The sequence below is a fragment of the Dendronephthya gigantea genome, unplaced genomic scaffold (genome assembly GCF_004324835.1).
Source record: "Dendronephthya gigantea isolate DGI-Jeju-01 unplaced genomic scaffold, DenGig_1.0 000004F, whole genome shotgun sequence".
Classification (NCBI taxonomy): domain Eukaryota; kingdom Metazoa; phylum Cnidaria; class Anthozoa; order Malacalcyonacea; family Nephtheidae; genus Dendronephthya; species Dendronephthya gigantea.
The window spans coordinates 2,963,631-2,987,375 of NW_021163014.1; the positions used below are offsets into that span (position 1 = coordinate 2,963,631).

The 23,745-nt window shown below is 36.9% G+C and overlaps 1 protein-coding gene across 1 annotated transcript; it reads right to left on the bottom strand.

Moving 5' to 3' along the window:
- Window positions 1-1,976: 1,976 nt before the first annotated feature.
- On the bottom strand, window positions 1,977-21,796 carry LOC114515529 (IgGFc-binding protein-like). The gene is made up of 20 exons (XM_028534792.1): window positions 21,715-21,796; window positions 20,188-20,268; window positions 13,756-13,975; window positions 13,066-13,355; window positions 11,861-12,136; window positions 10,817-11,332; window positions 9,898-10,011; window positions 9,268-9,543; window positions 8,667-9,188; window positions 8,257-8,370; window positions 7,895-8,164; window positions 6,959-7,480; window positions 6,459-6,572; window positions 5,746-6,062; window positions 5,075-5,216; window positions 4,617-4,730; window positions 3,993-4,318; window positions 3,354-3,495; window positions 2,690-2,806; window positions 1,977-2,187 (listed from the first exon to the last, which is right to left on the bottom strand). Exons 2-20 carry the CDS (start codon window positions 20,246-20,248, stop codon window positions 2,165-2,167), a joined length of 4,476 nt encoding a protein of 1,491 aa, XP_028390593.1. The 5' UTR covers window positions 20,249-20,268; window positions 21,715-21,796; the 3' UTR covers window positions 1,977-2,164.
- Window positions 21,797-23,745: the final 1,949 nt, after the last annotated feature.

Sequence of the window (23,745 nt, forward strand, 5' to 3'; positions counted from 1 at the left end):
TTCATGGTATTTAACTCAACCCAGTTTCTTGAGCTAAAGCTCATATCATGCAGCAATAGTACATCAAGTTTGGCGTTTCCTTCAGGAAAAAATTCTTGATAGTATACTACACCCTCGTTTATATAGTCATTCCATTCCAAGTAGAAATCTTTAAACGGATGTTGACGGGAACTACCCTTTCTCCATAGCAAAATACGATAAATTTTGACGAAACAAAATAATATAAACATAATTATTACGACGAGGAAGTATGTCCATTTGGAAAATTGCATCGAATACATTCGTACCGTTGAATTGTTAACTCTGCCTTTAAAATTAGACAAAAACATTTGCAGATAACGATTACCTAGTCCTTAGAAACAGACAAAAAGTTAGACAAAAATGAACTCAAATCGAAAGTGAATTTGTATTGCGTTTTTTGTTGCCATTTGAACGGTGTTACCACATTTGTTTTTTTTATTTCCATTTGTAATCACTCACACCCAGCAACCCAGTGACCGGCTGGTATATTGAATGAGGAATGGACTAATGTCTTACCCCGGCGATAAAAACGACATTTTGGGAAAGAACTTATTAAGCTTTGTCAAGTTTGGCTGGAAATTGTTGCAAATTTCGGGAAATATAGCCGTACGAAGTTTGTATACTTTTGTATTAAGGCAGAAAGTGTGCAACCAATTTAGTTACACATCTCCGCACGTAATACAATGGTATACAAAATATGCCATCTTCGCATTGCTATGTTTTCCGTATTTTACAAAATTTCGCAGCCAAACCTTGCATTTGTACTAATTTGAGACCTTTCTGACTGTGACGATTTATTAGTCTTGTTACGCAAGGCTTTATTGTGTTTAGAGATATGCATATAAAAATAGCTGTAAAAATAGGAATATCAATAGCATGACAGGGATTAGTGAATGATTTTTGCCACAAGACGCCTGAGTAAATATAATTTTCGGCCATTAGCAAACATTAATCGCCTTTCCCTTTCATGTATGACATATCGTGGGATTAAATAAGTAATAAGGTGAAAATATTTATAATCCTCTCAGAACTAATACCTGGATAAACAGTCTTAAGTCTTCACTTATCTTAATGGTCGCATTCTTTAAAAAAGTGTGCGTGCTGTAGGCCATTCAAGTTCTTATGTCAATCAATTGTGTTAAAAATGTTGCTCGGTCAAGCATGTAATAGATTACGTCATCAAAAGTTCAATTCGATAAAATAAGAGTGAAAATAGTTTAAGTTAAAAGATATTGTTCACAGACGTATTGTTGGTATATTTTACTAGTTGTTGATGATGAACATTTTAAGTTGTGAACATTTTTAAGTATTGATCGATTGAGCAGAAGACCAACTCGACTAGTGCGACAACGCCTTAAACAAACAAGATATGAGAGCTGGAACGAGCTTCTAAGACCAACCCACATTTCTAACTTACAACGCTGATTGGTTGGATAAGGATCAGCCCACTCTGGTTGATGACGTCTGCAAGTTTCCCTCAACCGTTACTATAAAAGGGCGTGCACAACACCCCAACCTTCAGTGGACTAGCGGAGTAAAAAGCATGTGAAACGTTAAGAAGCTCAACCTGACGGAACAGACGACCAAAGACAAGAACTCAAAAAACGACGAAGATCAGAAGATCAAGTGGAGAGTAGAGAATCCAGTAAAGAAACTGAACATTAATGAACATTAGTTAACCTACTGTAAAAGATCTCCTACCTCGCGTAAATAGAAAATAAAAGCTACTTAACAGTCTTCTTGTTACTTCGATCAAAAATCAGTCTAAAGCGCAAGTCGTCCATCTAAATATAGCTCAGTGGTCCCACATATATATTATATAGATATAATTGAAATAAAAATTAGTTCCGCCAATTCTAAACTCTAAAACTGAAAAAAATTAAATTTTGACATACGGCGCACTACTTCTAATTCTAATCAATGAAAAATTCCAATTCACTGAAGCACTGATAGTGCCTGACAAATATTAAGTTGTTGCCAGATATAACGTTTCAAAATCATGACTTTATTGAATCAGTTTCTACAAGTGTAGATACCTAAGAATGTTCCAAGACTACATGTATTTGTATTGTGCATAATTATTGTGTGCATATATCTCGTTGTGTTAACTATTTTCACTTCCTGGAAATAAGACAGTTTCCGTTTATTTTTTTGGTGTACAATCACCTATAAAAACAACAGATATCATCTTAGTTATTGATGATATTATTCATCGTAACGCATGGGGGCGTTGAGGGAGCCCAAGGCTCGTAAATTTGCCTTTCTTATCAATACAATCGCTGTTTATCTATTACGGCGAATGTTGCAGTACTTTTGATTTTTTTGGAACTCATGGTGTATTGACACTCGCGGTGGCCTGGAGCTAGAGGACATGTGGTGTGAAAAACGAAAGGATGTTTTAGAGTTTGTCGAAGCGTGAAGTGTAATGTAGCTTGTTAAGTTACGTTAAATACATTGAAAGGTTGCATTTTTTATACATTCAAGTTGTACATTAAAATGGAACACCTGTAGGATTACAGGGGTGTTTAATTGTGTCATTACATGAACCGATTTGCAACGTCCCAACGGGAATGGCTGTTCGAATTCGATTTAGGAGTTAACACGGAAGAAATGATGGATAAAATCTATAGTTTATGAAATGAAACACACTGAGATTACATCTTCTTACCAACGTTATCTTCACAGTTCTTGCCTGCCCATCCTTTAGCACAAGAGCACAGGTAACCCCCACGGTAATCCAAACATGTACCACCGTTACGGCAGGGTCTTGTCTCACATGGCCACTCTATTAAAATGGAATATTTTGTTAACATAAAGGATGAAATAGGTTCCCTGATTACGAACGGTAATTATGTAACATCTGCATCAGTTACATCTTCAATAACCAATGAATGAGCTGTGGTGGCAGTAGGACTGGTATTTATAATAACAATTATTTATTAATCCATCTTTAGTTAAAATGTAGTATGGATTTACAACAGTCAGAACAAAATAACATATATAATTTTCATCAAGTACTTGATCAGTTATAGTTAGGAATTTAAAGTTTGATTACAGTATGTATATACTACAAACTTTGCTAAACTATATAAGCTTGTAAACAGAGGATAAACGGCTGTTACTGAAACCCAGCCCACGATTTATTGTAATGATCTGAATGATACACGGGCTACGATATTTCAAGATGTCCTCGGAAAGACGTAGTGACAATTTTACACATGACCATTAGCCAACCAGGAAATGTAATTATATCCCCCACCTGACCCCTCATAGCTACATTTTTAAGTTTAAAGTACGTTTTGTAGTAAAATTTTTACAAAGAGAGCACGAACCTTTTAAACAGCCGGCAAAACCAACCCTCATTGATATGTGCCTATACCAAGTCTTCGGATGGATGCGGATGTATTGAGCAACAATAACAGGAGAGACGCTTTGGCGAACAATTGTGTTTCTATTATTATTTCCCCCGAAAACCTTGGTAAAAAGATATATTATAATGAGTAAAAATTGGTATCTGGATGCAGTTGCCTTTACGCGTACATTACCTTGGCACAGTAAGAGTGGAACTAATTTATTACTAGCAGAGGGGAAGGGGAGAGGGAGGAAACCAGGGCTACCGCTAATGGGGGGGGGGCATTTAGCTATATTTTCGTAGCGCGTCATCTATTGATTTTGTCGGAAGGCTGATGTATTCATCGTGTATCTAGACTGAAAACATGTACCGCCTCCTTTTGATCTGTGTTCTAACGAGAACAAAAATGGTAAGAAAGTAACAGGTGAAAATTGCTTCAAATTAGTGACGTTATAGGAAACGTTTCATATCATATATTTTTTCATTTTTTTATTAATATTCATTCATTAGAGATAAAACTAGCAAAATTAAACGATTTAGCGATGCTTTGAAACGATTGAGTTTCTTTTGCATGGCCAGCATAAATATTCAGGACAAAAACTATGGTAAATAAATTTACCTTCACAAGACCATTTACGCGATATGTGAAGAAATTCAGGCCGTCCTTGCTGTAAGACACTGAATAGCTCTTCACCCACTGGTTTGCATTGCTGCGCCCTTGGGTAAGAATCTCAGTCACAGTGGCCTGAAGACCGAAGTTCACCTGAATCCATTGTTGGCCATTATTATACCTTGATGACCAAGCGCCTTGCCGGCGTCCCTGAGCCTTGAAGTTCAATCTGCCGTTCACTACCCCGTGGTTTGCGTCCCATTCTGACGAAGCTGATAATTGGGAGTCTAATACTTCGCCATTTTCGACACCAAGACGTACAGCATTCTTGCATTCTGATAGAAAAAGGTTAAACATAAGCGGCTTACTAAATATTCAGTATGCATCTGAAAGCAACAAATTTTATAAAATTACTGCAATTATTGTTGATATTTTCCTTATTGATTTACAATAATATTCAAATTATTACATTTCTTATTTTGAGACTGCTCAAGATATTGCAGCAGATTTGGGCACCTCTAGAAACGGGCTTTACGTTCTATTAAATCGATATTTGCTCCCAATACGAATCGGATGTTCCAATACGCTATAGTAAGTATCTAAGAATTACTATAATATTATACATCTTGGTACCTTTTTGTTCACATCTATTCCCGTAATACCCGGCAAGACACGAGCACACAACTTTTCCGCCAACGTTGTCACAATTTCCCTCATGAAGGCATGGTTCTGCTGCACATGGTTGGCCTGGAAAATAGCACGTGTTCAATATATATAATATGTGCAAGTTGTTTCTAAACCAATCGGAAGATTCCTTGGGCATTAAAACGGTTTATCTATTTTTTGGAACATACGGAATTTTATTATACACAGAATAACATCTAGGTATTTTAGTTGATTAAAAATTAGATGTATCAAAACACTATAAAGCAAAGTACTGTGAATTGTTGGTGATTAGGTCTAATCTAGAATATGAAGCTCCTATAGGTCGCATTGAGGCTTTTTACATCCAGGCATTTAGTATGTTTTGTTACAATTGCCTTTTTTAGCTTGAAGCGTTTGTAGGACTAATTGGATAAAAAAAATTATACCTTCAAAGCATCCGTTGAATTCAACTCGCATGGAAATATGACCCTGCCATGTTTTAGGATGGATTCGGATGAAACGAGCCACGATAACAGGGTGGAGAGTGTTTTTCACGATGCTTTTAAGGTTAACGTTCGCTACGAATACCTAGAATATACAGAATTGTAGAAGAAAATCAGTGCATTTCGTATAAAATTTCATTTAAAGAGATCATCTCAACCATTCCAACCAATTATCCTCTCACAATTGTGACAGATAATGGCGCACGAGGCCTTAATTTACTCACTTCTGAGGAAAATAGTGTATCTGGAATATTTACAGTGGAGTACCAATGTCTTTCCAACTGGGGTGTTGGACATGTCGCCCAGGATTTACCGATCAATTCCACTATCTCTATTTCACTATTCCACAAATTCTCACAATTATACATGTGAAGGGATATGATGAAAGTGGGGTAAAACTTGTTGTTTGTAGAAGTCGCGATACATGGATAAATTAACTTAAATGTGCTACGGTGGTCACCTTTTTTATCTACGGGCGGTCGACCATTGTTCCCGTACTATGAATTCGAAAATTACCAACTACCTTTGTTTTAAAACTGACAACTTCGTATTAATTTACATACCCCTCTCCCACGCTCAGCACGCCCCTGGCAATATATTCAAAATAATTGTACCTTATCATGACCGCTTCTTTGGTAGGGTTTGAAATTATGACCATCATCAGAGTATGAAACAGTGTAGCTTCGTACCCATTGGTTGTGCCTGCCACGGCCTTGAGTCAAAATATCGGTAATTGTAGCACGGAATTTGAAATCAACCTGCAGCCATTGGTTTTGGTTATTATATCTTGACGACCATGATCCAGAATTCTTAGCGAAATTTAACCGCGCATTGGTTGCGCCGTGGTTGGAATCCCATTCCGAAGATGCAGTTATTCGTGAATCTGGGATCTTTCCACTTTCCATTCCTAATGCTTTAGGATTCGTGCAAGCTAAAATGGCAATAAATTTTGAATTCCCAGGACTATGAAAATTGAAGGCGCCGATATCAGTCCTGGTTCCCCAACTGTGAAGGGTATAAAGCATGTTGGGGCATAAAGAATTCCTTTCGGTAACTTAAATATACATTACCAGATTGATTGCGAAGGGATGGACTTTGACGAGCAAAAACTGGAAAGAGCTTAGCAGACACATGTGTTTGTGTCGTAGTTTGTTGACAAAACGCGATACTAAGTAAAGCTGAATTTTTATGCCTGCAAGTTCTTTAGATACTACAATTTGTTTCCCGTTCTTTAACAAAAAATTTAGCGCATTGGGTTGACTGATCACATTTTTGTATTTTTGTAGTTTTCTCTGGGCGTTGTTTCTCCAAAAGTTTGCATACTTACTTCGTGTTTCACATTGATTTCCACTGTACCCTGCAGCGCAAGCGCAGCTGTAGTCTTTGCCTTTGTTTGTACAGATAGCGCCATTTCTGCATGGACCTGATGCACATGGAGCATCTTTGAAAGGGGAGAAATTGCAGCAATTAAAAAAAAGACAAGGAGTATTGTTCATGCATGCAGCGAAACTTGGAAGCTTGGAGTATATTGCCCATAAATAGGGGATGCTAATGCATGTTTACGATAGATAATTACACAGTCTCTGTGAGTGCGACATGGAAGTTTCTGTTCAACAAGGGGAGAAAATTTCGGACAATATTTTTATTCTGTACGCTATACTTGTGCTCTTTTTCCCTTTTCGGACGGCAAAAGATGCATTTGATTATTTTGGTGTGAAATATTCTTAAAATAACACTCTATACAATAATAGAGTAATCATCTTTTTGAGAGGCATTTAATTGTCAACCTCAATATGTTTATAGTATTACAGCAACAAAGCTACTTACTGCACTCTGCAAATTGAGGAAGATTTTTCCAGGAAATAGGAACTCCAGCTAGGGAACACGATGTTGCATAGGCAGCAAATTCTTCACACAGACATGAGGATGGATGATTATTACAAGCACAAACATCAAATTCGCAATCTTTGATAAAGCCCGCATCCTGATGCACTGCATTGTGGCACTTTGCAAATGGCTGCTGTTTCAGTAACTGGCATTTCTTCTTTGCCTGCTGAGCGACATTGCTTGCAGTAGGACAAGGGTTGGGTGATGGTTTTGAATTTGGACAGCTTCGGTCCACTTTCCACGAATCAGCGAAATGAAGGATGCTGGCGCTACGCCGGAAGTTCACGTCTATGAACTCATCGTTGGCATTACCATTGTAGTTCCCGCAAAGACCAGCTGTCTTTCCCTTGTATCGTGCAGACACCGTGACAAAAACATTATAAACTCCGTCATAACGTACTGAGACGCCAATATCAGATTGGATTTTTATAGTTCTTAGGCCTTCCTTCGTTATTATCACACCTATATATAAGCAGAAGATAAAGTTACAACAAACATGTTAAATTTGAGCTGATGAGGCCCCGTCCACACGTATCTTAGTTTTAATAGTCTGATCATATTTGCGTTTCAATTAATTTGATCGTCTGAAATAGCACCGTTCTTTAATATGCGGCACTTTAAAAATAATAATGGCAGTTTGATATCGATATTCCTTGCCTAAAAGTTAGTAAGAAGGCAATGCTCAAAATAAGCATATAAAAATTAATTTCCTTTAAGGAAAATCTACTTTTTGGTTTTAATGGCGGAACTTTAAATCTCCTGCTTCTATGCATAAATTGACATGTAACAGGTTTCAAGACTATATATTCATGCATGCATGTGCTCAGTGCATGCATGCAATTGTCCAATAATTTGTCGAGGGACGCATATTCCTACCTTGATTTCTGTAGGGTGCGTTTTTACGAATACCAAACACTGTAAAATGACCTCCTCTTGTTATTTTAATCTTCAACCCCTTTATTGTTACACTGACGGATAAAACACAGCTGAAACGATGGCCGTTGCAGCGCTCGTTCTTGGTTAAGACAAGGAAATTGTTGTTCACGTCCTTTGAAAGCACATATTCACAGACTCCCATAAAGTCGTATCGTCTACCATCGAATGTGAGGTAATGAGGATCTCCTGTAGCACTACATTTTGCTGTTTCTATACAATATATTTAAATAAAGTCATCAACTGTATTCATTATTAATCAAGACTATATGTTATTCGCTTTTATGACAATTGATGGTTCTTACCTTCAGTTTCACAACGAGAACCTTTGAATCCGGCTGGGCAGGTACATCGATAAGATTGACCAGCGTTAGTACAGGTACCACCATTCAAACAAGGAGCGTAAGCGCAAGGAGTCTCTGCAAAAAATGAATTATATGTCAGCAAAAAGTCTACGAAATACGTTTTGATGCACATTTCGGTGAACAATTAGCATGATTTGAAATTAAGGTGATTTCATGACTTGTGGGGCAAGAGCGTAACTGAACGGTCGATTTTGGTAAGTATTCATGTGATCTTTTCCTGCATCCAAATTGTGGCACTTGTGCCTTTCTACTTCCTATATTAAGATAAAAATATCACAAAACCAAGGAAACGCCTAAGTTTCTGGTATATATACATAGTTTAAGAACAGATTTGGAAGAAAAAGACTTACGGCATTCACGGAACTGCGTCAAGTGCCTCCACTTGATATTTACACCAGCCAATGCGCAGGTGTCAACGTAAGCTGCATATTCTTCGCACAAACACGAGAGAGGATGTCCCTTACAAGCACAGACATCATATTCACAATCCTGGATAAATCCTGAGTCCACCTTTATAAGATTGTTACAAGGTGAGAACGGAAGTCCTCTCATCACGGCACATTTCTTCTTGGCTTCTTGAGCTGTAGCACCGGCGTTTTGACACGGATTCCCGACAGGTCCGCCATCACGACAGTTTTGGTCGACTTTCCAAGATATTCCAAAATCTTGCGCGTTCGTGGTTATCTGGTTGTTAGGTTTTTTAAAGTCGTCGTTTTTGTTTCCGTTGAATGTTCCACACAGTCCAAGCGTTTTCCCTTTGTATCGACCAAACACTGTGACAAAGACATTGTACACTCCATCAAATTGTACGTTTAATCCAATATCTGTTGTTACTCTGACAGTTTTTAGACCGTGTTTTACAATCTTCACACCTAAAAGAGCAAAATGCAGCATTTCAGTAATCTTTCTCCTGCTAATAAATTTAGTTTTGTGTACTTTGTTCATGTTCACCTTGATTATTGTAAGGCAAATTCGTATGTTTTCCAGATATTTGAACCAGTCCTCCGCGAAGTAGTTTAATTTCCAATCCTTTCACTTTAACAGTTACACTGAATGTACACGTTACTTTTTGAGACAAGCTACCGCATGGTTTGTTCTTTGCCAACACAACAAACTTGTTTTCTGTATCTTTGGCCAATACATATTCACATTGTCCCATGAAATTATATGTCTTTCCATCAAAAGTTCTGTAATGCGGGTCACCCGTGGCACTGCATGTTGCCTGAACTAAAATAGGACGTACTTCGTTTTGTAATGTTACGTTAAAAATTCTCTGATGCAGAAACTTATTTTTTCTTTAAGCGCTATGTTATAATAATGTATGCATGATGTATGTGTTGAATTATATAAAATGATGCGTGGCGAGTAGGTAGTAAGTATACTACCTATTAGTTCATTATATTATTGTTGAGCTCGGGCAAGTGACGCGTCATTGTTGTTGCTAGTAATCCTAAATAAAATTACGCCTCTAGTACTGCGGTGTAAGTTCTCTCTTGAATCGATGTACTTTCTCTTTAGTTCTCTTTAAGCATTGCATTTATTTAAATATAAACTAATTTGACAAATAGAGAATACGAATACCTTCTGTTTGGCAGCGGTCACCGTGGTAATCTTCAGGACATGTACATTTAAAACTGCTTCCATGATTATTGCAAACACCACCATTCAAACACGGAGCGGAGGCACATGCCGAGCCTGGATACAAATGATAATTTTGTTGGTTTCAGATGTCAAATAATTATGATGCATGCATAAATTACTAAAAATGAAACTGTTCTCGTCATGCTTGCAAGCAGGACCGAAACGGTTCGGGTAGATATTCATATTATTATTTTGTTCTGAAAACGCATAATTATACGTAGAGGAGAAATTAAATATGTCACCAACTCGGATATATAAGATAATTATGCACCCCCTCTCCCCCGCCTATTATCGCATCTAGTTTCGGCTTTGATCAGTTCGAAATAAACACGCTGATTGAAACTACCTTGAAATTATTTTTTTTTAGTTATACGTAATAATTGATGTATAATCTGGTGAATATGAAATATAGTAACATTAAAACTATACCGAAGAGCAAGGGTTTTTACGTGTAAAAAACCCTACGTGTAAATTCGCATTATTTTACTGATATTTTGCACGACTATTAAGAATAAAATTTATATGTTTAAGCACATGATCTTATCAGACTGTTTGCAACTATATTCGATTCAAAACTCATCGTGGCTACCAAGGGACGTGACAAGAACGTTAATTGCCTGGTTAATATTCATATATATTCAGTTCTGCACGACGGATTTCTTTTGGAAGTGGAATAGCTTAGGATACAAATCCGCCGGGCAGAACTGAAAATATGAATATTCACCCCACGCCTCCAATTATCGTTTTAGTTACGTTCCTGTAACTACCTTAGCTTGTGCCAACTCCTCTTTGATTGGAATAGCCAAATAATATAATTATCAATTATATCTAACATACACCTGCCATTACATGAACTTACCACAATGACGGAATTGTGCAAGATGTTTCCACTGGATGTTGACTCCGGCATAACCACAAGTGGTAACGTAAGCAGAGTATTCTTCACATACGCACGCCAAAGGATTGGTTTTGCAAGCACAAACATCAAACTCGCAATCCTGGATGAAACCTGAGTTAACGTTCACATGGTTGTGGCAAGCCGAGAAAGGAGCTTGTTTCAGTAAAGCACATTTCGTCTTTGCTACATGGGCTTGAGCGCCAGCCGTCGTGCAAGGATTTATGGGTGGACGCGAATCAGGGCATGATTTGTCAATTTTCCAGGAGTTTGCAAACTCTTGATCATTTCCAGTCACTCGGTTGTCAGATTTGAGGAGATCGTTCGGGTTGCCATTAAAGTTTCCGCAAATTCCGCGTGTTTTCCCACGATATTTTGCAGCAACTGTGATATAAACGTTATAGACGCAATCGTAATTCACCGTTAAACCAACATCTGTCGTCACTAGGACCTTATTTCCAACTCTCTTGATGTTCACACCTGAAGATAGAACTTACATTATGTTCGCCCAAACCCATTATATCACTTGGGACCAGCTTAAAAAGTTTGTGAATCATAAAAACGTCAATTCCATTTCAACCCGAAACTGGATTATAAAAAAGCTTCTTTAACTGTGCTATTTAAATTGAGACATGGAAAAGAAACTAAATTTTTTCAATTAATTTGATTTGATAGAACAAACCTGGATCATCGATCCAAGAAAGCCGCATACAGTTCATTTCATTTTTGCCAAGATGTGATTAGAGTGATTAGTTTAGGGATACAGATATTTAAAATTGTTTTTCTGCAGTCAATGTTCGTTTATTTTTTAAAGGTGTTAATCCTCTTTTTCATCCTCAATAGGAGCATTGAAACCCGTTTATTTTGTCTTTTATTGCGTCTAATTTTTGATCCCTAAACCTAGCACTTTTCTTTATGAAAACTAGATGAATTCAGGAATGGCTACTCTTAATAAAAATACGGTTGATACGGTTTATTATACTTATTATAATTTATTATAATTATTACCTTGATTGGAGTATGGTAATCTTTTGACCACTCCGAAGACAGTAACGGTTCCACCGCGTTTGATAACGATAACAAGATTTTTCACTTTCACTGTGACCTCATTTGTGCATGAAACCTTATTTCCACACTTCCTGTTCTTGCCAAGCACCGAAAATTGGTTGTTCACATCTTTTGCCAAGACATATTGGCATTCGCCTTGGAAGTGGATAAGTCTTCCATCAAAGGTTCGATAGTGTGGGTCACCTGTTGCACTGCATGTGGCTGAATTCGAACCAGCTGCAATTTAAAATGGTATTTTCATTGAAGACATTACTATAGATGTTTGAATCGTTTCGATCTGGCACCAACCCTCGTCTGTTGGAGTAACTCATAAAAAGGTATTTTAAAGATCTTTAATTGCTTTAAATGCAGAAGTACTAGCAATTTAATTTTGTAATTTTACGAAGCAGGCTCTAAATCTTCCTCTCGCTCTTACGAGATGTGTTATTGATCCGTGAAGTTGGATTGAATATCTGCCGATTTTCATGTCTTATAATCATGGTGACAAAATGATGAGACCGAGAGGTGATCCGCCCTTTTTCTGTTTGGCTATAGATACTCACGTCGAAGCATTTAAAATCTTAGTTAGCATTTAAAAAACTGTAATTCCTGATTAAACTAATATACGGGTAATTTTTCATTAATTTAAGACATACAAAATGTGTTTTTATCCATGCAATCTGAAGTATGCGGCAATCTTTGAAGCTGAACTCTCTTTCAGTGCTCGCCCAGCCCCTTTCCATCGTCCATTCAGGAACTTGATATTGCTAACATTTTTACCTTAACGTCTGCATAAACGGTAAGCCCAAGAACAAACAAAATCGCAAAAAGCACCTGGTCTTCTCTAAACGTGTTTAATTTTATTGTGGTTTTATTGTGCATGCACTGAAATAGACCACTGAAATATATCCTGAAAGAGTGTAGTGATCTATATACCTACGTTGAATGAAGTCTTATAAAGTTAAATAATGTTTTTCGAAGTTATGTATTTTTAAGCTGGCAAGTATCACTCACTATGTAAAACGAATGAAAACCTAGGCACTTCAGCACTCCTAAGCGAAAAGAGACAGCTGCGCGCACCCGGTTTGAACTTTTCAACGTCAGCGTTTTAATGCGCATGCAGTTATCTATAGCGTGTGTATGATAAGTCTACTTATTTCACCTACCGGTCTGCTGCATTTGACAGCATTTGAAATATTCAATACAATACATGTAGTTACAAGTAGATCTGTAAAGACCCGTGATGTAGTGACCGGCTCTTGTGCACGACACCATGCCCTTACGATTCCAGTCAAATTTCGTCACAACATTTTCATTGTAGCATGATTTGTAAGAATTCGGGGCTCCACGAGGTTTGCAGCACCACGCATGCTCAATATTGTGTAGGTTATGGCCATGTGAGCGATAAAGTCCGGAGAGGTAATATCCTGTTGGGCATAGGTTCCAAGTACGCTGTCTGTGTACATATAGTGTAGTAAAATAAAATTGTATAGAAATTTAGAAAAAGAATGCGTGGAGACACTGACAAAGACAATTTCCAAGTCGTTTTATGCAGAGTTTATGCAGTCGGAAGTTTTTTGTAAAAGCAAATTGACATTGATTTATACAGAGGCATTAAACAGAATGTTGCTGTCCTTGCCGGTTACACGCGGCAATCTGATCTAAAACTCCAGACGAACGAAGACGAGTGATCACGAATGCAACACGAGCAAACAAAAGTGAACACAAGTAAAATAAATTAAATATTTAATCACTGTTTTCGTTTGTCTTTGCTCGAACACGCTCCTGTGGAGTTTTGGATGAGATCGCTACACGGCGTCTTATGCATGGAAAGGAAAATTAAAATGTTAATATACCTGTCAAAACTGCGCGCCCAATTGGCTTGTACACATTGAGCATTTGGTTTACCACCATCACAACAACTCGCTTCTTCAAGGAGGTATATCCAATCATGGTTAGGTCTCGACGCTTTATTCCTGTACAAACCACGTATATAAGGCAATGTGGAAGGACATTTGGACCAACCAGTTCGGTCAAAACTTGACCACCAATTCGCATTTCGACAGGAGCCGGCAGCTATAAATAATTTCATATTGAATTATATTAGAGTTCGGTAAATCTTCTGTGTGATCGTGATGAAGCACGCTGGTCCAAATTAGCTAAATTTCTCCCACTCGTGCGGGCTCTGTGGACAACATTGTCAGCAGACAATTAACATAAAACTGAGAGTAGTGCATAAAACGAAAAGCTTATAATTTGTGATGCGAAAACCACTGGAAGACGGAGTCCTCTGTACTGGAAGAAAATTGCCGACCATGACAAACGGGAAAAACACCACAACGTTTTACTAACATTATCCTCTCCTAATCAATGACACACTCTCTACTAAAAATTTTTTGTCTTCATTGCTATATATATTACACATGCACGCACCAAAATTACTCCTTACAAAGTTCTTCCACTTGTGTAGGCATTATTGTCTGCGTATAATTGGAATCATTGAGTGATTGTAATATAATTGGAATCATTTACGGGTTTAACGGCGAAGTTTCTTCTGTGTTGAGGATGAAATCCGTTAACCTACTCTAGTCACGAGCTCAAAACGGGGTAGAAGAGATGAAAACTTTTACTCTTATCTGATCCCCGGTGAAATCCAAAACATAAGATAATAATATTCCATAAAAGCTTAAAACCAGGCTCTCAGTCCACTGAATTATTTTATGCCAGTGAAAATATTTCAAGCTTTTGAAGAGGAAAATTTGATACCATTTAAAAAATAAGTACATGCAGTTGCCAAATTTGCATCTCTCAAAAGAAGAATTGTATAGCAAGTTCCATGAAAAATTGCACCTTTGTCAAAGTCATTGCACAATTGTCTAAGAAGGCCATAATTGTGTATTCAGGAGTTACCTCTCTGCAGTAAAAATTTTATGCTAATGTTCTTTTACCTGCCTAGTTTAGAAACTTGAGAATTACACACGAAGATGGAAATATAAGTTTCAGTTGCGTTTGAAATATCCTCTGGTTCTACCCTAAAGCTATTGGTATTCCAGTTTCGCAAATTATAGACATCACTTTGTCCAATAACTGTAATAATTATAGCGAGTTGTCATTTGAAATTGCACTTACGCAACGTAGTGAAAGCATGGGTGAATATGGCATTCACGCTTAATGTATTTTCCCTTTTTTTCTTTTTGACTTTCTCAATTGCAGCTTTATCTGAGTTCACATCGGCTGTCATGATTAGTAATTGAATTCAAAACATCATGTTAAAGGATATCTTATGCAACTTTTGTCTCTGAGTTTTCGACAGATACTGACAAAAACGGGAACCGTCCTCCCAGTTTATATAATTAGCTATAGTGATTATATTCTCACCTAGCCGAGATTTAACAAAACTTGAGATGACTTTGAGGTATCGGATGAAGCATATGTGCTGTTACACAGTTACACTATGCAACTTCCAACTTGCAATGCAATTCTACCGAGGGTCTTAATTCTACTTTACCAAATCGCAATGGAATTATATTGTAATGCAAATGTACCAAATCTAAAGCTGACGAATGCGAATATTTCTTATGATCGATAACGTTTTCTGAGCATTTGGAACACTCTTTACAAATTAATATCGCTCAAAACTATAATGGCATTGCAAATTGCAAGGAAGGTTGCATAGTGTAATACCGCTTATACGTCTAACATGATTCCGGTTAGTCTGCATGGCAGGCGGTCCCTGAAATTGGGCAAGGCGACAACGGCGAAAAACCGCGCCTGCCGGGTTTAGCTATGTAATTTAGAATCCCTACCCACTGGTGGACGGGAATTGATGATTGTCTGCGAGTCGAATCAGCTGTCAATCATGGGCAAATATTTTTAATTTGTGACATTCAAATTTGTTGGCGTCTGGTCTGGGCGAAATTTACTCACCATTGCGTTCGCTCCGCTCTTCTCAAACAAAATGATTTTCGAAAGTCGAAACGCGAACTGATTCATAAACGCGAGCAAGAGATGGTGTTAAAGATTTATCCCTTGGAAAACAATCATATTTTAGCCGTTTTACATACGATAGTTACGTGCAAGAAAATATTGCCAAATATAAATATAAAAGATGAGCGTAGGTGCGCTCTAGTTATTTTATCTTCACGCTGTATTACTGTACAGGAGATCATGCAAATGGCCGAAATGCTTTCGATGAAACGTCTCACAAGTTGCCAAGTCTCTACTGCGAAATATTTATACGATCGCAGATAGTTCATACCTATTTACATTGCCGGAGAATTTATTGAGACTTTACCCGATAGGGTAAAACGCGGATATGACTTTTAAAATTTGTTTTATTGAAAAGTAAGTTATCCGTCCGTCCGTCCGTCCATCCGTCCGTAATATTTACTGTTTGTGGATTGGCAAATTACGCTGGAACTGAAAAGGGGCGGTTCACAAAAACCATAGGCAAACCGGCAGGTGGTCTTCATCGTTGTCGCCTTGCCCGATTTTAAGGACTGCATTGCAAGCTAGATTCTGGTAGTCATGTAGTCATTCCAACAATAGAATGTGTTTGTTATTTTTCATAAAGACTTTAGTCCCCGAGTGGGCGCGGAGCGCCTGCGAGGATTCTAATTCCGCTCGGAGATTAGGAATTACACCCGGAGCCCGGGAGAACATAGCCGAATCCAAAGTTGTCCAAATTAACTCTATGCCATGGACAATATAGGAAATTGTGTACTTGGTTTGAAATAGCAAGTCGTTGCTGCATGCATGTGTTTGCCAGTACTTTAAAATAACTAAAAGGCCTTGTTACACGGTGCAATTTTTCTCCCAACTTGCAATGTAATTCTTCTTTTGAGAGATGTAAATTTGGCAGCTATCGCACTTTTGTCTTTAGGTCAGAAACATTTAATTCGCTTGTTTAATAAAACGATAGACTTGCTTTCTTTTTGAACATATCTGCCGTTTAAGGTAAACGGGCTTCATACAACCGGTCAAAGTTTGTAAGGCAAACCGTTAAACGGTGCAATTTTTCTGGCAACTGCCATAGTTGCTATGGCAATTCTGGTGAAGAGTTTTTAAAACACCTTGACCGCCAAAGACGGAGATTTTCGTTTTTGATCGATTATCACTTATCGATCTGTCTAGACCACTGGCAGTAAAAGTGTTAAAATGAAAGTTGAAGAAACGCCATGGAGTGTAATAAATACAAATATACCCTTTACAACTACATAATATTCAGCGCAATATATTCAAGTTGACTTATTCAAGAGAGTTATAAGAGTTATTGACTTATCCACCGTTTTTAAATGTCCATATTAATAATGAACATGTATCAAAAGCCAGACGCGGTTTTATTTTTGAATTTTCGTTAGCATGTATAGGTGTTTTAATAAATTTGTGCATTAAAGGTTTGTCCTTTTGATTAATGATAATCTCCGTACCATATACATGCCTTTTTCTATTTCTATCACTCTGTTTACATTCCACACAGATAGTTAATCGTCTGCATGTTTCTTGTTTGTGCGTGGTCGAAAGTTTAATTCTTATTATATTTGCAGATTTTACCAAACTGACTGCTTATCACGAGAGCCGAGCATAAAAAATATGTCCTAAAGGCCTGACTGAAAAATCTCGCTCACCAATAGCCGAATTTAACAGCATTCCCGTTGTACCCTCCCTTAATTGATTTAAAATCGGAATGCATATTTAATTTTAGTTTATTATGAAGGTTTTGCATTTAATTATGGTCATGTCATATCAACTATTGAATTAACTCCAAATTTTATGGAATAAAAGCAGTTTTCCAATTCGGTTGAATTTCATCGATCGAACGAGAATTTTACAAAGAATTTTTTTTAATATTGTAGCCGGTGAAGAAAATCCGCTACGGTTGAAATCTCACAATCTTAAAAATAATGTCGTTCAAACGAAAAATTCCGCCTAGTGGAAAACCGCCCTAATTTCTACAATATGCATTAAGATGAAGCATGGGATGTAACGTTTGGTTGTATGAAATGACCATTTTGAACACTTATAACAATTTAATTTGTTACACGTGTTTGTAGCTGCATTAGTCATGTAGGCATGCCATAGCTTAATAATGAAAATTATTAATCAAGTGGCAAGTTTGCCTGCACCAAAAACGAACATGCTGCGAAAACATACTGCTTTAAAACCCTAAGGAAAACTAGCTATTTGAGTTCAACTTTCCTTTTTACGTCCTTAACTTCAATACTGTATTAGGAATATACTTTATCGCAACTTGTACATACCGTCAATGAACCGTTCAAAGCGTCCTTAGTAACAGCCGCATGATATTGGTAGAACGTTCAATATACTTATTCAATTAGCACTTGGCCCTGGTCGTTTGTTTTAAAATTACACTCATAAAGGGCAAACTAGCTGGGGGGCATTTTACGATTATGAATTGTAAAAAGCTTACTATATATTGAACGGTTTCGATTTTACCGGACTATCATTACAGCACGCATTGAAGTTAATATTATCTTCTTAATTATTGCAATAATACAAAATGCATGCGTCGCACAATTAACAGGGAATGATTACAGGGAAATCGGGGTCAAAGGACTTGTTGATTAAATCCTGCATGGTTTTCCCTCAAATTGTAGAGTAAATGTTGTAACGTAGTTTGTGTATTGAAATTTTGTTGTGAATAATATACACTTAATGTATGCTCCCAAGGGTAATAGTGAGTTTTGTTTTCCCAAGAGTCTGAATGTTTCCCGAGACGAAGTCGAGTGAAACATTGAGACTCGAGGGAAAACCAAACTCACTAATTCCCGAGGTAGTGTACATTCAGTGTTTCGTTATATAGGAACAAGAACATTTAAAAAAGCCCACTTTACTTTGTTATGACAAGAAGCGGGCAACAATTTTTCACTTGTTTCCCTGGCGGGAAACATTGCATTTATTTAAAGTCATGTGACTACAAATGAACCAATCACATCTAAAATACACAGCACCTATATAACAATAACTAATTGAATACATATTCGAATAAAAATTAATTCGATTCCAGACTATTTCGAATTGGTGAAGAGTACGTTTAAGGACAGCTAACACAGCGGAAGAAAGCGGTTCCTCATAAACGAGAGAGAATAGTATATTTTGCCTGAGCAGCTAAGTACATTTAAAACATTGCGCCAATAATATACAATCACCATCTAAAGAGTCCTTTTGCGATTTCTTGTAATCCTAATTATATTATAGTACTGGGGCTGTATGGACCATTAATTTAGAATTTCGATTCATGGAAAATGCTATGGAAACATTTACCTTAGCTTATAATGATTAAATTGATTGTATATTTTTTTACTTACAGGCTTATACAGCGTATTGGCAAATGGAGGTCTAGAGATCACAAATCATGTGATATGGCTGAGTAATGCTGGTATAATCCCATACGGAGCCGCTTACGAGAAATAATAAAGAATTATTTGAATGTAAGACAGAGTAAAGAATTAATTGCTTAACATGAAATTTTCCGTGTTTACCAAGAAATAATACAAGTCGATGCACGTACCATTATATCAACATGCAAAAAATCATGTGGACATGTTGTTCCGTTTTCCAATATATACAATAATTTATACCGGTCAGAAATCCCATAAATAATTTGTGATGCGTTTCCAATGTGCATTCCCAGCTTGAGGAAGGATGTACGAAAGAAACGTATTACATGGGAAAATACATTTGTTACGTACGAGGTTCTTAAAACACGTTGTCGCCAACGCAGCGTATGCATGAGCGTATGTTGACCACAAGTGGACACACTTTGAAAATTAGCTCGCGGATTTGTTACAAATTGTCTATTCCCGCATGCATGCCAACCTCGTTCCCAGGGAATTTCACCATGATTCTGGGTTAGGGTATATATATATAAAAGGCCATGAGATCGGCCAGTTGCTTCTTTCTTATGATTTGTTGAATGACTTCCCAACGGAGCAAATAAATAGGAGTGCGATAAAGGGGATAGTATATACGTGGTTGCCGGGAACTAATTAACTTCACATATAAATATATAAATATAAATGTATTTTCGTGTTTTATGGAACTTAATAATAATCTTTTTTGAATTTTGTGTCTTTCGATTGTTTCGTGTTAACATGCAAGAGATGGAGCTTATAAAATTTTACATTACACACGTTTTCCGGAAATTCACACACAATTTCGTGATTATACCGCGAATTTCATAGAATTCGGCAGCATGGGCTTAAAATATGGTCAAAGTTTCGATAACGTTTCAATCATGAGAAATGTGCGATAATACTGACACTTACCCGCGTTTTCCTGAACGGCTATGCCTGCCAAGATTACGATGCAGAACAGGAGCTTGAACATCTTCGCTAACTTGTCGCGTCCTTTGGGAAGTTAGAAGAATATCAAAAACTTATAAGAACGCTGTAAACTAATTTGTCACTCGGCTATACAAAGCCTGACAAAGCGTAGGTTGAAACTTGAAAGTAAAGAAAAAATGGGTCAACATGGGAGTGGTGCATGCATGTGTAGAAATAATTATTTATCATTACATTCGACTATAGAAAAAAAACACCGCACGGATATAAAAAGGATTATGAATTCGTACTTGACGTGATAATGGTCTTTGTTCACTAGCCGAAATAATTTACGCAAAAATAAAATTCTTAATAAAAACCTCTAAATTGATCGATTGACAGCTAGGGTTATTAGTTTATAACCCGTCTTAGTGCAAATATTGCTTTGAAGCAAAATATAAATCCAATTCAGTTTTTGTTTTCATTCCGCGCGTTCCTTTTTTGATTTCAAGTAGTTTCGGATCATCCGTGCATTCAAGCCCAAGGGATGATTCAAAGCGAATCTCAATAGTTAGTTAATAATGCATTTTTCATATTACGATGGTCATTTGCATAGCAACGTTTGTAGAAAAATTATATATTTCCTTGGTAATTTTTTATCAATGTAAATATATACTTCGTAATTCAAGCAACGTTAGAAATTATAAAAAACTACACGAAGATACTTTGGGTGTTATTTACACTGCAAGATCTGATGAACGTTCGACTGGTGTTAGATCAATTTCACCATATCCATGCATTAAAAGCTCAATTTATTTGCTGATTTTCCTTATTGGGGATTGGCTACGGCCCAACTGCTTGTTTCCGGACAAGCAATTGCTATAGTTTTGAATTTATCCCAACCAAGTCTAGCGCGTTCACAACATTGCATTTGCGAGCAAATGCACCGGCAACTTTCGGAATGGCCGTCAATGAAGCAGTTCTGAAACCACTGCAGTAATAAGAAGCGAATCCCAAATGGCTGCGCCAACAAAGCGACAGGCATGTCAATTCTCTACGCGATATCATTAATCCTGCATGCCCACTTAAATTTACCCGTGAACTCTGTGCTATTAACTTCCTTACAATTTTTACAGACGCCCGATAGACCGTTTACAAAAAGCTAACGATGGGCTAAGATTCTAAGATATTAATATATTAACAATATTATACGGCTTTTACTTTACAATCATAATAATTTCCCAGCATCTTAAAAGAACCTATAGGAAATCCTACCGCTGTATTACCACCACGCATTACCTTGTAAATTTGGAAACAATGTTGAAACATTGAAAAGAGATTTCGAGGCATATCTATAAGGCCTCATCCAAAAGGGCTAATATGATAAGCCTTCAGGTTTTTTTATGCAAAAGGAATTTAAAACCATGCAAGCAGTGGGGATTAACCACCAGATAAAGCATGTTCATCTATATAATCACATAACGAATTAACGCACTACCTTACGCGCCGGTTAGTCTATAATAAAACAATTACCGTGAGAGAGCAGTAAATAGATTGTCTTTCTTCGCAATTTCTCGCGTATGTTTCAGATTCTCGTCCTTTCGGTGCTCAGGTCCGAGCACAAATGATAATTGCTAATGCTGGGTTATGTTTAAATAGACACGCTTGGTTCCAGTCTAGCTGATTTAACTTAATCTAGAAAAATTACTAATAAGTAAACTGATTAAAAATATTCTAATTTTGTACACAATTTCGTGACATATTGACATTGCGTGGAAATTTGAAAAAAGGTAATTGAATATTTTATGTACTTAAACAATTCCTTCGAAAAACTGCGATTTTGCCGGCACGTTTCCCACACAAGGTTAGATCAAGCATAGCGACACAAAAATGTCGAAGGCAAACTCGGTCAAATTCTTTTGATAGTCGTCATAACAGATATATTACAGAATATTCCAGCTGTGAGTGTTCCTAATTTTATACATATTATTATCTCTAAACGACAACTAATGCAAATACCTAAATGCTTTGGAACAATAATTATAAACTTATCAAGGAATAACTACCATTCTCTTCTGATCATGCACTGGCTATTTTCCTGCTGCCAGGATACGATAGTATATAACAAGGACACTGCAAATGTACACAATAATACGTCTGGTATATAATCCATTTTAGCTCAAATAATTCTTTGCCGTTATGTAATAAAATGACGGCAATCATTAAAGGCAGGCTTTTATGTGTCATAATTTCCCTAATTCCTCGTAATATTTAATTTCCACCGTAGAACGAGAACGAACGAATATTAATGGAATTAATACAAGTGGTGTTTTGAAAACCAAAATCGCGACCTTAAAGGCCCTTTTACCCGAATTTATATGTGATTTTCGTCTTTTGATAGATGTGAACAAATGAATTAGTTGTTGATGTTCAAATAAGAGCTCTTATACATCAGAACATTGGTAACTTATTACTCGTTAACATCTATCGAAAGAAGAAAATCAAACATAAAATCTCAGCATAAATTGCAAGTATAAACGAGCCTATATAACTTGCGATTTTAGTTGCTCGGATTTTGTGTGTGATTTTCTCCTTTTGATAGAATGATGCATGCGAATCAGTTAATAAGTTACGCGCGGATATCCAAATAAGAAAACCCATATATACCACAGAATACCTATCAGAAGGACAATTACACTGTTTTTTGCGTAAGATGCGATAAATTTGTATTTCTGTTCACAGTGATAATTAGCATTTCAAAGCTTTGTTTGACAAATTTTCAAAAGAAAAATGTCCAATTCCCAACGGCGGAAGAATGCAATTTTAACAACTTTTTTGTCGCCCGAATATAGGTTCATTTTTAACAGAATGACGTGTACATGGATTTAATTTGAAAAGCAAGTAAAAAAATTAAAAAAATGGTGTAAAAATCCACCAATTTTGTCACATATATTCTGCGTAAATATACGCCAAACTTGCATTGGAATTTTTTTTATACACGCTGTATATTCATGCATGCATTAATGCATGTGCAATGATTATGGCTCAGTATAGAATTCACTTTATAATATTGGGAAGAATATTAAAAAAAAAAATATCTTTGCAAAGATTCTTCGATGAATGCTGAATGCATAGAAAAAATGGTAAAAAAGTAGGGGGCTATATATATATGGTAATTTGAACAGTTTCAAAGATTTTGGTAGTGCACGTGTCAGCTAAAACGATTTTTTCTCTAATTGGATGTTGTTTGGCTGCTCATTATGTACTCAAATGCTTGTCGCTGTATCCCTTGTAGTGAATGCGAAACAAGTTTCTATCACGATCTGTACTTCGATACTCGTACCTCAATCTCTTATTTACTTTTATCATTTGCGGACTTTTTGCAGCATTTAGACAAAGGCCTAAAAGTGCAGTCACCGTATTGTTTGGCAAAACGTATCGGTTGACGTAAGGTTTAGTTTTGACCATGAGTGCATGTCATATTGCACATCATTCACAGCGTGCGAGGCACTGGACACAAGTTGAGGCAAATGTTCGTGATAGTACACTGGCGGTAAAAAAGAA